General features: G+C 46.9%; 2 protein-coding genes across 2 annotated transcripts; one reads left to right on the forward strand and one right to left on the reverse strand.

Moving 5' to 3' along the window:
- Window positions 1–938: 938 nt before the first annotated feature.
- On the forward strand, window positions 939–2,717 carry RANGRF (RAN guanine nucleotide release factor). Its single transcript, XM_043962847.1, has 6 exons — window positions 939–1,100; window positions 1,252–1,336; window positions 1,451–1,567; window positions 1,736–1,889; window positions 2,157–2,242; window positions 2,444–2,717. The coding sequence occupies exons 2-6, from the start codon at window positions 1,260–1,262 to the stop codon at window positions 2,574–2,576; spliced, it is 567 nt and encodes a 188-aa protein (XP_043818782.1). The 5' UTR covers window positions 939–1,100; window positions 1,252–1,259; the 3' UTR covers window positions 2,577–2,717.
- SLC25A35 (solute carrier family 25 member 35) lies at window positions 2,689–6,534 on the reverse strand. The gene is made up of 5 exons (XM_043962846.1): window positions 5,508–6,534; window positions 4,538–4,603; window positions 3,851–4,003; window positions 3,484–3,618; window positions 2,689–3,315 (listed from the first exon to the last, which is right to left on the reverse strand). The coding sequence occupies exons 1-5, from the start codon at window positions 5,880–5,882 to the stop codon at window positions 3,142–3,144; spliced, it is 903 nt and encodes a 300-aa protein (XP_043818781.1). The 5' UTR covers window positions 5,883–6,534; the 3' UTR covers window positions 2,689–3,141.
- Window positions 6,535–13,907: the final 7,373 nt, after the last annotated feature.

The following is a 13,907-nucleotide window of genomic DNA, read 5'->3' on the forward strand; positions in this document are numbered from 1 at the left end:
GAAGCCCTGTCATATAAATGGTAAACGGCAGAGATGGGGTTTGACCCCGGTATACTAGCTCCAAGTCTCAGAGTTGTACAAATGCAGAATTACAAGATAATCATTAATTTAAAACTGTAAGGGGGTCCTAGAAATTTACCCATGGGGAAAAAACCTCTCAATCCTAGAGAGTTAACTTGTCCACCATTACTTACAGACAGTATAGAAAGGACTGGAATCTTGGAGCTATGACATTTGAGTCTAACCCCATCCAAGTGGCAGACCCATAATTCAAACCCTGGTCTCCTTTGACTCCAATATCAAGCTGGAAAAGAATCCTATAGACATTGTAGAAGGGATTCTTTCCTTTCAGCTGTAGGGGGGACTGGATGACCTTGGGAGTCTTTGTTCCAACTCTAGGATTCTGGGAGTTCCTGTGCCCAAGTCCAAGGAATCCAGCCCTGCGGCCCAGATCTGCACAGTCTCACCCTCACCCTCCGCCCCCCCCCCCCCCGGAAAAGAGCTGGGGGCATTAATTAGGTTATCCAGGCAATTACTGGCTAGAGGTCTCAGGTTCCAGGAACGAGGAAGGGGTGGGTATGTTTGGAGTGTTAGGGAGGGACAGGCACCTGGTCCCATTGTTTCCTTAACCCCAAAACTAGCCCCCGGAGATTAACTGATAAAATTAGATACTATTCCCACTCAGGAGGATAGGATTGAGGGAGGGGGCACCGGTGTCCAGTCCAGAACTAACTGGAGAACACAGAACTACTGAACCTGGAACCGCGTGCTTTCTTCCTGCCCCCTCGCTACCTTTCTCAGCCTTTTTTTATCTCAGTGGTGGCCTGTTTAAGAAGAGACAAGGGCCGGGCAGTGAGTGGCTGGGCCAAGGAGCCTGCCGTCTACGTCACAAAGCTAGAGACCCCTCTCTTTCCTCCCATTGGTTGATGGGCAAGGTATTTGACCCCACCATCTCCTCCATCTTTTAGGCAGTTAAGTTTAGCCCGGGAGAGCGGGGAGGGGGATTTCCCCCAAGGAGGCACCGGCGCCCATTGGGTGGCGCGGTCGGGGGCGGGGCCAGACCTTAAAGGGCCCCGGAATCAAGAAGAACGAAGAACCAGGTAAGAAAAGAACGAGATGGCCCGGAGGACCATAGAACATGTGCCCACCCCGCCCCCATCCCCCGACCTCTCGAACAAGGACGCTGGCGGGGGAAGGGGAGGGAAATGTATCACTCCTCCACCAACCGCTTCTCTCGCCGTCCCCTTACAGACCCGTCTATGGAGCCCAAACGAAACCATCCGCTGTTCGGGGGAGCCTTCTCCATCACCCTTCCCCCGGGGGCTCTGGACGTGAGGTCAGGGGTCATTGCGGGGTATGGTTGGGGCGGGAGAGCCTGGGGGGAGAGTCGGGGCGGGAAGTGGGTAAGGAAGGGGCACTTTGGTGCTCAGCCTTTCCTTCTGCCCCTCAGTGATTTCCGGCCGGTACCGGACAATCAGGAAGTTTTCTGCCACCGCGGGACGGAGCAGAGTCTCATCGTGGAACTCCTGGAGCTGCAGGCGCACGTGCAAGGAGAAGAGGCCGCGCGGTGAGCAGAGAACCTCCGCCAAGGGCGGGGGTATCTTCCTGACCAATGGGAAGATGCTACGAGTCCCAGTTGGGGGAGGCGTGGTTAACGGGCATCCTTTGTAGAGAGCGTGGGTCTGAAGCTGAGGCGCCTTTCACCCCTCCCTTTCTTCTCGCCCTCCCCATCTAGGTACCACTTCGAGGCTCTGGGAGGGGTGCAAGGGTCAGGGGGCGAGCAGGTAGAGGCTGTGCAGCCCCTCTCCCCCCACAGTCTGTCCCTTCGGGGCTGCCGAGATGCCTGGGTCCTCTGCGGTCGGCAGCGTATGGCCAAGGAGAATGAGGCGGTGAGGGCACTGGGGCGTGGTTCGTAGGGAGTAGCCTTCGGGAGGAGGGGGAAGTCGAAAGACCGGGCGGAGAGGACCCTGCGGGAAGCCGGGGGTGGGAGGTGGCGATGGAAGGAATAGCAGGACTTCTAAGTCCTGCTTGGACCACAGACTAGCTGGGCGAAGCCCGGAAAGCTTGTTAAATGAGGGATGACACAAGGGGTCCCCTGCAGCTCTGACATTGTGTGGTTGCATGATAATCTGAGCCGATTTTGCTGCCCCCCTCAGAATGAAAAGGATGTAATCTTGCACCTGGCCCTGTTCCGATTGCCCCAATATGGGACAGACCTCCTGCTGACCTTCAATGAGCCTATGTAAATACGATGGGATGGAGTGTTTGGGCTACATGATTGGGTTCTTGAAGGGGGATTGGGGAGGAGGGGAGAGGTGGGAGAATTCATGCTGGAGTAGTTGAAAAGAGGAGGGGGTGTGTGGAAGAGGCAGAAAAAAAAATGCCCATTTCCTGTGGAGGAAGAAATCGGAGACTTGTGTAATCTTTTAACTCTCTTCCCCAGCTCCGGGAGTAGGCCAGCCCATGGCCATGAAGCCCAATGCCTCCCACCTTGGACCCTGGTTGACTTTGAAAGGCTAGTGACTTCCCTGACTCTTCTTGACCCCAGCATCTTTGGCCCCCGGGAAAGATCCTGAACTGCCTTCTGCTGCTGGTGTCTGGATGTCTGGAATCCCCAACAGAAGCCAGGGATTGGTGGTTGGGATTTCCCCCATATCCCTGCTCCACATACAGACATAAGGCACCACCTTTGCAGAAATAAACTTGCTTTATACCAATACAATCTCTGTGGCTTTGGTGAAAGGGTGAGGGAAGAAGCATTTATACAATTCGAATCTAGAGGCAGGGATGAAGAAGGGTTCCTCCAATTCCCTTTGGTCTGAGGGGATGAGGTTTAAAGCTGTGCATGGGAACTGGAAGCTAGCAGTCTGGGGAAGGAGAAAATATCCCTTTGATTGGTTCAACCCTGAGAGTAAGGGTGAGGGGTTTTAAGCTGTTCATGATGCCAGAAGTGATGGCAGGATGGGAAGGAGTGCCCCACATAGTGATTCAACCCTGAGAAAAGGGGGGGGGATGAGTAAGTGATTATCAATCATTAAGACCTAAAAGTATGGAAGGGTCCAAGAAATATCAGATCAATGGGGAGAAGAGTGGTCCTTCCCAAGTGGAGTGTGTTGAGGGAAGATTTGGAGTTGGAAAGGGTCATTGATTGTGTTTCTGGTAAAGAAATCGAAGCTGGTCCCAGAAGAAGAGTGAGAGGATGGTGTGGGGGCCAAGGCGGAAGTAGGAAGCACCCATGCCCTTGTACATGCCCCAAATGCCCTCTGTCCGAATTGTTTGCATCATTGCATCTGGTAGTCCCCGGTACATCAGACCCTGGGTGGGGTGGACATGGGAAGGGGGTACATTATGGACTTCTCCCATCTCACCCTTGCCTCCCTGTGACCTTCCCCCAACCTGTCTGCCCACATCCTTTCCCACTGCCCACCCCCATCAAGTAGTATGATACTGTAATTCTGCTTCCCCCACCCTTACCCTCCTCACCTTGCCATGGGCGTCTGTGGGTTGGTTGTAGAGCCTGGTGCTGACTACATCAAAGGGTGTCATGGCGAGGACAACAGCTAGGCTACTCACCATTGCTGCAGCCAGAGCCAGCTTCCAACTCTGTGGTGGAAACACCTGAAGCAGTGGAAGGTAAGGGTGGGAGCAATAGATAAAGAGCAGTGTACAACAAGAGCAACCCAGACCCTCCCTTTTCCCCACGGCCCTGCCAGTTTCCTCATGTTTGGGAGGTAGCATCTCCCTGATGCCAGGGTCAAATTGATGGTGTCTCGAAGCAGTTAAGGGTTATTTGGTGGTCCCCCCTCCTCCCAATCCCAAATGACCCTGCCCACTCCCCACCAAGTGGTACCTCCCACTGGGTCACAAGATCTTTGATGGATGAGAAGGTGCAGAGCTGAGTGGAAGAGCCGACCATAACTCGAGGGAGTCCTCCCAATGCCCCTCTCCATAAACCCCCCAGGCCCTGCTTTCTTCCAATCATAGACAGTGCTTGATACATGCCCTGGTGAGGGAAGGGGGATGGGGCTCAGTTACCAGAACAACTTCCAAGGGCCAGTTAACACATTTCTACCTTTTAGGGTTTACAAAGTTATTTCAACACAAGTGATCATGGACTCTTAAGTTCATCCCTTCACTCTTCTGACAGGTTAGTTGCCAGGGCAACAAGACCCAGCCAAACCCCAAACCAGAATGAAGTTCTTCAGTTTTCAAGATGACTCTTCTCCCTCCCCTAATTTCTCAACTCTCTGGTGGGATAAGAAAGAGAACTGGGGCCAAGGAATATGGTGGGAGTCAAGAAGAGAGAGGATGGGGGTGTGGGTAAAACATGTCAATGGAAAGCAAGATGAATTGGTTGTATAATGAGGAGGAGACTCAGTGGCTAGACTTAGAAGGTAGGGAAGGGTCAAGAGCTGATTTTGGGGTGTTGTAAAGGGAGAAGCAATCAGAGCTGGAGGTATCAGAAGGAGAAAGCAGAAAGTCCAGTGACAGAGAATGGACAGGGTCACTGGGGGTGGGTGGGTAGTGAATCCCTCACCTGATGCTTATATTGATGTCCGACTGCAATCTCGGAGGCTGATTGTGCCTGCAGATGTGTCTTCACCTGGGAGAAGGGGGTGATGTCACTTGTCCAAGACCAGGCACCCTTCCCCCCACTTTTTTTTCAGGAACCCAGGTGCTTTAGCCCCTTAGTTTCTCCTATGAGAATAGCTAAGGAAGCAAATCCTTTAATCTGATAATTATTGTTGTTCCCACAAAATAAATTGGTCTTGGGACTCTGTGTTCCTTGGCTTCAGTCCCAGAAGATCTCCTAGCACTAAATAGATACCTTATTTCTTCTACACCTCCCTGGTCCCTATGGAGAGGGGAAAATCACTACCTAGGTTTGCTAAGGTCGAGGAAAGACATCAAGCTAGGTGAAACCCAAACCTGATCACCTTAAGGGACCTAAGGGGTCCAGCTTCTCTACCTGACTATGGGGCAAATTTGTAGGCTCCTTGTGGTAATATTTATATTTTGACACCTGATTGCTATGCTCAGCACTGTAGAGATGTTCTCACAAATCCAGAGGTAAATGCAAATTTTCTGTCCCCCAAAAAGCCTTTGCTGAACTGAAAATCAGAAGTTTTACTTCTAAAGATCCTTGATTCTCTCTAACCTCTTTTGAATGTATTTGTTCCCAACCCTGAGGCCATGGAGATTGGGAACTTTATACCCCTTGAATTATTCTAGTTCTTTCCTGATGTTCCCCTTATTCCATCCCAAACCATTCTAATGAATCGACATTTTAGAGAACCTGCTGGTTCCTCTTCTGTGCCCTCTCTGATGCCTTCCTACACACTTTCCTGGGAACTTTCTATGCCCTCTTTCCAGGAAGACTTTATCTTGTAAAACTACCTTTTGATCACTTTCATGATCTTCCTCACCCTTATGAAGCCTCCCAAGGCCTTTTCCTACACTTTCATCCTGGTAGACAGGACCTCCTCCCTCAGCTTGTCAATCCTTACCATGTAGATGGGGCTTCCTATGTAGGCACCCATAACTCCGGCAAGGGCCCCGGCAGCAGCACTACGGCCAGGGCTGTGGTTCCCATTGGAGTCAAGGAGGTGACCCCCAGCCTCGGCCAGCCCATAGGTCCCCAGCCTTATCCCATTCATTAAGAACTGGTATACTAAGGCAGGGGCCAGGCCCTTCTGCAGGGCAGCCAACCCATCCACTTGCCCAATGGTGAAGAAGGCATGGAAGACATTTCGGTAGTGTCGCTGGTAAGAGCCTGGTGCCCGGAGCTCGCCCTGCAACTGCATTCGGGTTTTCACCACCTCCAAGGGGTTGGTGAACACACAGGCTCCACAGGCGGCCAGGCCACTCAGCAGGAAGTCCATGGCTCCAGGCAGGCCGTAGGAGCTTGACCAGAAGTCAAGAAGTCGACAGAGCAGTAGATGCTGGGTCGAGGGAAGTGTTGGGGGCGGGGGGCAGATAGGAGTGGGGATGGAGAAAGGAGGGAAAGTGGATATCAGGAAAGGCTCAAGTTCAGCGGAACGGAAGGAAAGCAATGTTGAGGGTTAGAAGTCAAGGGGTCAGGAAGTTCTGGAGTTTGGAGATCAGCGAGGCACGATGGCAGCGGGGGTTAAACGCGTCAGGGAGCAGCAAGGTTTGGGGGTACGGGAAGCTTAAAGGGAATAGTGATTGAAAAGTCACTAGAGTAAGGTCTGAAAGAGCATGCAGAAATTGAGACGGGAGGGGGTGGAGACACCTATCTGCGGGAAGGGTCTTTGCTGGTCTAGGGCTCAAAGGAAGGGAGGTCACGGAGGGTCCAAAGCCAAAGAGGGTGAGTGACAGGCCGAGACAGAGAGAGCGCCTGGGAAGCCAGGGACGCTCAGCACACCGGAGAGATCACGGGTGGAAGGGGAAGGGGACCGGGCGGGGGACCGAACGGGGACCTCAGCGATTGGCCCGGGGCGCGGCGGAGATGGACCCGCTCGAACATCAGGTGGAACCCTCAGGATCCGGAACTGAATCTCCAGGCTCGCGTCCCAAACCAGAGGCTGCTGGCGGGTGCAGCTCGGCCTGACAAGGGAGCCCCGGGGAGGCCCGGAGCTGCCACTCGGAGCCAAGCGGATAACCTCTCTGGGAGCCCCAGGCCAATCAGTGCCGTGCCGGCTTCGCGACCAATGAAAGAGTCCGGCTGGGGCCCAACCTCCAGTAACCTGGGCGGGAGGGGCGGAGAAATGGCTGGGAGGTTAACTCTTCCGGCGCCGCCGCCTCCGCCGTCAGGGGCCGAGGGGGCGGGGCTGGCAGACTTCGCCTTATTCACCCACGCACGAAAGCGGATCCCGGCTTCTTTCCCCGGAGGGTTTTGGGAAAGCCGAGCACCCCGGGGACCCCGGCCTACTAGACTGCTCCATCCCCAGAGGCACGCAGTTGCTAAGGTCCCTGGAAGAAGAAGAACAAGGAACTGGCGTTCTGCTTGCGCGGGTTCTGAGGAGAATTCGGAGCGCAGTGGCTCGGGCTGCTCTCCTCTCTAGCTGGCTCAGAGGGTTACGTAAGAGTCCACACTATTAGCTGGAAGCTGGGGAAATAGAAAAGAAAAGGTGCGGTTTTAGGAAAGAGAAGATTCATTCTTACCTGCGTGCATGCATTTCTGCATTCATTTATGAATTCATTCACACGTCCTTTTCTACATTCATTCATGCATTCATCTATTATTGTGTCGGCTATGTGCTCACGGGGGTAGCTAGATGGCGCGGCTGGGCCTGGAGTTAAGAAGACGTCCAAATCCACCATCACACCCTTCCCAGTTGTATGATCTTGGGAAAGTCGGTCAATCAGTAAACATTTATTAAGGGCCTGTTTTGTGCCTGGCACTGTAGTAAGCGTTGGGGAAACAAACACGAAAAAAGACAGTCCCTATCCTCAAGGGAAAGCAATAAAGGGAAGCTGAAAAGGGGTGGGGGCGAGAAGTCAGAGAACACCCAAAGTAGTGCAGCCAGGGGAGAAAGGAAGAAATGAATCCTCTTTAAATGGAGGTTTGGGCTTCGTGACCCACCCCTCCAATCAGGGGCAGACAGTCAGTGATGAGATGGAGTACTGAGGCTGATTAGTTCTATCGGGATGATGTTATTCTGATAATGAGCTCCCTAGGGCAAGGTAGAGAGAAGTCAGTCAGAGAAATCCCAGAGTAGTAAGTAGCCAGGCGAGAAATGAGTCACTTAACCCCTGTCTGCTTTAGTTTCCTCTACTGTTAAATACGGAAAATAACAGCACCTACCTCACAAAGTTGCTTCCACCCCTTCCTAAACCCTGTGCTAGTAAAGCAATGTCGTCCCTCTCTTCAAAGGGCCTAAATTCTGCTGAGGGGGTAATACCATGCACACAAATACATCAATGCAAATTTCATGGATGAGGGAAGAGAACACTAATAACTCAGGAAAAGGCTTCCAGTAGGAGATGGCACCTGGAGGGGAAGTTAGGAATTCTAAGAGGCAGAGGTGTTCCAGACCTGAGACAATCAATCAGTGTAAAAGAATATGGTGTATAGGCATCAAGGCAGATGTGGAAACAGGCAATCTGAGTGGTCAGGGACTCAGCGAGCAAGCGGACTTAATAAGCATACTCTTTTTTTTTTTTTTAAGTGAGGCAATTGGGGTTAAGTGACTTGCCCAGGGTCACACAGCTAGTAAGTGTTAGGTGTCTGAGGTCGGATTTGAACTCAGGTACTCCTGATTCCAGAGCCGGTGCTCTATCCATTGCGACACCTAGCTGCCCTAAGCATACTCTTAAAACGTGTTTTTTCTGCACGTGGTCCTTCTCTAGAAACTCCCCCCACCCCTGCCCCAGCACCACGGTTTTCCCTTTCCAAGTAACTTATTTCCTCAGTAGAAAATCCGAAGTAAAAATGGTCCCATTGCTGCTCGCTGTCCTCCCCACGTCCCCATCTAGAAGTATATGAGTGCTGAATTGATATGCACGGCTTATCAATACCACTCCTCCACTTTGTCTAGATATTATAAATTATCTCGGATTGCATCAACTTCCACTGATAAAAATTTTCATATCTCTAGAATAAAGAGCATTCTTGCTTTCTCCCTTTATACACATGAACATTAAATAGAATACACATAGCTTAGCAATTTTGCTGATCAACAAGTTTATCATTTCCTGGCTTAAGAAACATAGTAAACGTTAAAAAATAAAGTTAATGCCTCGGAGTCCCAGAAGGAAATCGAGGAAGTTAGCATGAGGGAATGACTAGCATGATGGATATATTTGATCCTCTCCGGAGATGGAAAGGGAAGTTAGTCAAATCAACAAGCATGCATTAAAATTAAATTTTATTTTGCAGATGAAGATCTCTCCCTCTCACCACCTCCCTCCAACCCTTCCCAGCCCTCCTGCAGTGAGATAGCAAGAAAAATAAAACCTGTTATAAACACGTATATTCAAACAAAACAAATTGGCCGTACACCTCCACCCAGCTCAATCTGCACTGTGAGTCAATCACCTTTCTATCAGGAGGAGAGTAGCCTGTTTCATCCTGAGTCCTTTGGAATCCTGGCTGATCGTTGTGTTGATCAGAGTTCCTAAGTCTCTCATTGTCTTTACAATATTTCAACAAGTGTTTATTAAGCACTTACCATTTGTGTGGCACTGTGCTAAGAGCTGGGTTACAAAGAAAGGCAAATATAGTCCCTACCTTTAAGGTTATAATCGAATGGGGGAGACAAATATATTGGAAACAGTCACAGAAGGAAGGCACCAAAATGAAGGGAGATTGGGAAGGCTCCTTGTAAGAAAGTGCGATTTTAGCCTGGTACTTGAAGGGGGCTGGGAGGCAGAGACGAAGAGGGAAAGAATTCCAGGCACGAGGGAAAAGCACAGGAGTCTAGAGATAGAATGTCTTGGCCGAGTGAACAGCAGGGAGGCCAGTGTTTGACTGTAGGTCAGAGTAAAGTTTGTCAAAGATGACTGGAAAGGTAGGAAGGGATCAAGTTATGAAGGGCTTTGAACACCAAATAGATGTTTGATCCTAGAGGTAATAGAAGAGGCTTCAGCTAAAAATGGGTAAGTAGTTCGAACTTTGTCCAGAATGTATATCATGGGGAGTAGCTAGGTGGCACGGGCCCTGGATTCAGGAGGACCTGAGTTCAAATCCAGCCTCAGACGCTTGACACTTACTAGCTGTGTGACCCTGGGCAAGTCACTTAATCCTCATTGCCCCCGCAAAAAAAAAAAAAAGTATCTCATGCTTGAATTGCCTTCACTTCTCTGGTTCAGTACTCAGTGCAGCTTCTTTTGTACTCCTTTCTACTCGTTTTTCTATGTTTAATTTTACTTCCTCATCTCTTCAGAAGCTCCTTCCCAAGGTTACTTATCAGGGGTCAAGTCTGAAATCCCAGCAGAGTTTAGAGAATACCAGAAAAGGTACTACTCACTTCTCAGACAACCTTGCCCACATCCTCTCTTGTACCATGTCCAACCAAACCTTCTGGCAGAACTCCAAAAGGTGGGTTACAGGTGTGTGAATAACAGGTCAGTTTGGTTGGAACATAGAGTACAAAAGGGGGAGTAATGTGAAATAAGTCTGGAAAGGTAGACTGGAGCTCTTTTTCAAGACTTCTGTTTTAGAGGCAATAGGGAGCCATTAATATTTCTTAAGCAGGGAAATGGCAATGATTAAGCCTGTGCTTTGGGAATTTCAATTTGGCAACTGTGTGAAGGATGAATTAGAGAGATGAGAACTGGGTCATGAAACTGACAGAATCTCAGAGAAAGAAGAATCTGAGAAATAACTATTCTGTGTTCTACTTCTCTGAGCCTCAGTATTTGGGTGTTTGGGGTTTTTTTCAGCAGAATGTCAGCTAATTGGATAAGGGGTTTGTGGGAGAGAGAATAGCCTGGGACAAATTGGCTGATCAGTGGAATGTTGCAAGTAGAGTTGAGGGTCCTTTTACCCAGTACCTTAAAAAGTTTTTTTAAAAATACATTTTAGGGGGCAGCTAGGTGGTGCAGTGGATAAAGCGTTGGCCCTGGATTCAGGAGTACCTGAGTTCAAATCTGACCTCAGACACTTGACACTTACTAGCTGTGTGACCCTGGGCAAGTCACTTAACCCTCATTGCCCCGAAAAAAACAAAACAAAACACATTTTAGTGATACCTTTTGTCGTAATCATTTTCCACTCACCCACTACAGATTGAGGTCTTTTCTTTTAACAAGGGAAAATAATCACAAGATTCAATACAGAGACCAAGCCTGACAATATATATATTGATATATGTGGTTCACCCTTTGGAGCACCAACAACAGGACTTGGACTGGAGCTAGAGGAGAATAGGCAAGGAGTCTCCCCAGAGCTGGATGAGCATCTGTGGAGGTTTCAGACTCTATTTGAGGGCAAACTACCCAGAGGTCCTGGGACCTGAACCTTGGCATGGTGCCTGCCTTGAATAGGACTTGTGGAAGGAGAATAGAAGCCAAGATAAACACCAAGATAGGTAATAACAGGAGAATTTCATAAAATGATCGTTTGTTAAAATTATATAACTAAGTATTATTATTTAAGGGATAAGTGTAACCTCCAGGCCCACCAGCTATGGCAGGAAGAATGTTAATTTCTGGATCATTTAAGGACTGTACCAAATGGGTTTTTTATATTGATTTTGAACACCTGAAAAAGAGCATTTCTATTCACACAGAACACAAAAAGAGGATTTTATATGAAACCGGATATTCTTTTCACACTGCTTGCTTTAAAAAAAAAGGTATATGATAAATACTACACATTACTTTCAAAATTCTTGTGTGCTTCCCTCTGAACGTCTTTCTGTTCTGTTTTCTTTACATTAAAAAAATTCAATGACCCTCTTTTCTTTGGCATCACGATTGCTAACCCCTTTTCCTTTCTCATCCCTTTCCCCCTTCAGAAAAGAAGGGGGGAAAACCTCTTGTAACAAATAAACATTGTCAAACCAAATGCATTCACATAGTGTCCATGTCCAAAAATGTATGTCTACCTTGTGCACACCAAACCCTCTATCAGGAAATGGTCAGTTCTCCTTTAGAGTTCTTAAGTGGTTTAAAATTGTTTTTCTTTACAATGTTGTTGAATTTGTATACGCTGTTCTATTGGTACTGATCGCTGTGTCATTTCATACTACTTAGTACTCTTTGAAATAGTCTCTTTTTTTTGCCATTTCATTATATTCACATATTCAACATTTGTTCATACATTCCCCAATGCTTTAAGAGGCAATCCAAGGCTCCCCCTTAGCTTTTAGTTATTTTCTTATCCTCCCTTCCCTTTTTTTTTTGTTTTGTTTTTTTGTTGGGGGGGGGGGGAATTGCGGGACCATGGGAGTTAAGTGACTTGCCCAGGGTCACACAGCTAGTAAGTGTCAAGTGTCTGAGGCCAGATTTGAACTCAGGTACTCCTGAATACAGGGCCGGTGCTTTATCCACCTCGACACCTAGCTGCCCCCCTCCCTTCCCTTTTAACCTTTAAGGGGTCAGGAAGTTTGTGATTATTTCCTTCATTGTATTTACTCTCTATGAATCCACGTGTTTCACTGTTAAGTTTAATGTATTTATTTTAAAACTTTAAAAAGAATTTAATATTTTATTTTCCCTAATTACATGTAAAAATAAAATTTTAAATTCATTAAAATTTTTTTGAGTTCCAAATTCTCTGTGACACCCCCTTACCCCAGTCCCCCATTGAGAAGGCAAGCAAATTGATATAGTTTATACATGTGCAGTCATGCAAAACATATTTCCACGTTAGTCATGTTATGAGAGAGAACACAGACAAAAAGAAAACCCAGAAAAATAAGTAAAGAAAAAGTATGCTTCAATCTGCATTCAGGCTTCATCAGTTCTTTCTCTGGAGATAGATAGCATTTTTCATCATGTCCTTCAGAATTGTCTTGGATCATTATATTGCTAAGAATAGTTATGTGAATGACTATTCACAGTTGATCATCATACAATATTGCTGTTACTGTATACAATGTTCTCCTGGTTCTGTTCACTTCACTTTGTATTAGTTAATGTAAGTTTCTCCAGATTTTTCTGAGAGCATACTGCTCATCATTTCTTATAGCACAATAGTATTCCATCACAATCATATGCAACTTTTCTAGACATTCCCAAATTAATGGACATTCCCTCAATTTCTAATTCTTTGCCACCACTAAAAGACCTGCTATAATTTGGAATTATGCCCAAAGGGCGATAAAGCTGTGCATACCCTTTGACCCAGCAATTCCACTTTTAGGTCTTTTTCCCAAAGAAATCATGGAAGGGGGAAAGGGACCCACATGTACAAAAATATTTATAGCTGCTCTTTATGTGGTAGCAAGGAATTGGAAGTTGAGGGGGTGCCCATCAATTGGGGAATGGCTGGACAAGTTGTGGTATATGAATACAATGGAATACTATTGTGCTGTAAGAAATGATGAGCAGGAGGAGTTCAGAGAAACCTGGAGGGTCTTACGTGAGCTGATGATGAGTGAGATGAGCAGAACCAGAAGAACATTTTACACAGTATCATCAACATTGAGTGTTGACCTACTGTGATGGACTATATTCTTCTCACCAATGCAATGGTACAGAAGAGTTCCAGGGAACTCATGATAGAAGAGGATCTCCAAATCCAAGGAAAAAAAAAAAGAACTGTGGAGTATAGATGCTGATTGAACCATACCATTTCTTTTGTTTTGGGTGCTGTTGTTTTTTTTTCTATTTTGAGGTTTTGCATCACTGCTCTGATTTTTTCTCTTGTAACAGGATTAATGCAGAAATAGGATTAATGTTATTATGTGTATATATATATATGTGTATATATCTATATCTATATGTATATAGATATATAGATATATAGATATAACCTATATCAGATTACCTGCTGTCTAGGGGAGGGGGGAGGGAGGGGAGGGAGGGAGAAAAATCTGAAATTGTAAAGCTTGTATAAACAAAAGTTGAGAACTATCTTTACATGTAACAGAAAAAATAAAATACCTTATACATAAAAAAAACCCCAAAAAACATACATCTATAGACCTGAACAATGTTGGAATTTGTTTTGATTTATTATGGATATTTTGTATGAGTATTATTTTTCTTCCTCCACCCTCACTCCCTTGCAGTTGGGTAGGGAGAAAATAAATGCTACTTGATTGAAAAAAAAAAAAAGACCTGCTATAATTTTTTTTTTTTTACATAACAGAGCTTTTCTTTTTTCTTTATCTTTTTGGGATGCAGACCTAGTAGTAGTATTGCTTGGTCAAAGGGTATGCATGATTTTATAGCCCTTTGGGCATAGTTCCAAATTGATTTACAGAATGGTTGAATCAGTATATAATGTCATCAAACAGTGTATTAGTGTCTCAATTTTCCTATATCCCCTCTAA

The sequence above is a fragment of the Dromiciops gliroides genome, chromosome 4 (genome assembly GCF_019393635.1).
Source record: "Dromiciops gliroides isolate mDroGli1 chromosome 4, mDroGli1.pri, whole genome shotgun sequence".
In the NCBI taxonomy this organism is placed as follows: Eukaryota; Metazoa; Chordata; class Mammalia; order Microbiotheria; family Microbiotheriidae; genus Dromiciops; species Dromiciops gliroides.

What these genes read in the sequence shown, in the direction of transcription:
- RANGRF (XM_043962847.1), top strand. Translation starts at nt 1,260, where the DNA reads ATGGAGCCCAAACGAAACCATCCGCTGTTCGGGGGAGCCTTCTCCATC. An exon ending in CCGGGGGCTCTGGACGTGAG is followed by an intron (nt 1,337 to 1,450) that starts GTCAGGGGTCAT and finishes TCTGCCCCTCAG; the next exon opens with TGATTTCCGGCCGGTACCGG. An exon ending in CTGACCTTCAATGAGCCTAT is followed by an intron (nt 2,243 to 2,443) that starts GTAAATACGATG and finishes TCTCTTCCCCAG; the next exon opens with CTCCGGGAGTAGGCCAGCCC.
- SLC25A35 (XM_043962846.1), bottom strand. Translation starts at nt 5,882, where the DNA reads ATGGACTTCCTGCTGAGTGGCCTGGCCGCCTGTGGAGCCTGTGTGTTC. An exon ending in TAGGAAGCCCCATCTACATG is followed by an intron (nt 4,604 to 5,507) that starts GTAAGGATTGAC and finishes CCCTTCTCCCAG; the next exon opens with GTGAAGACACATCTGCAGGC. An exon ending in GACATCAATATAAGCATCAG is followed by an intron (nt 4,004 to 4,537) that starts GTGAGGGATTCA and finishes TTCCCTCACCAG; the next exon opens with GGCATGTATCAAGCACTGTC.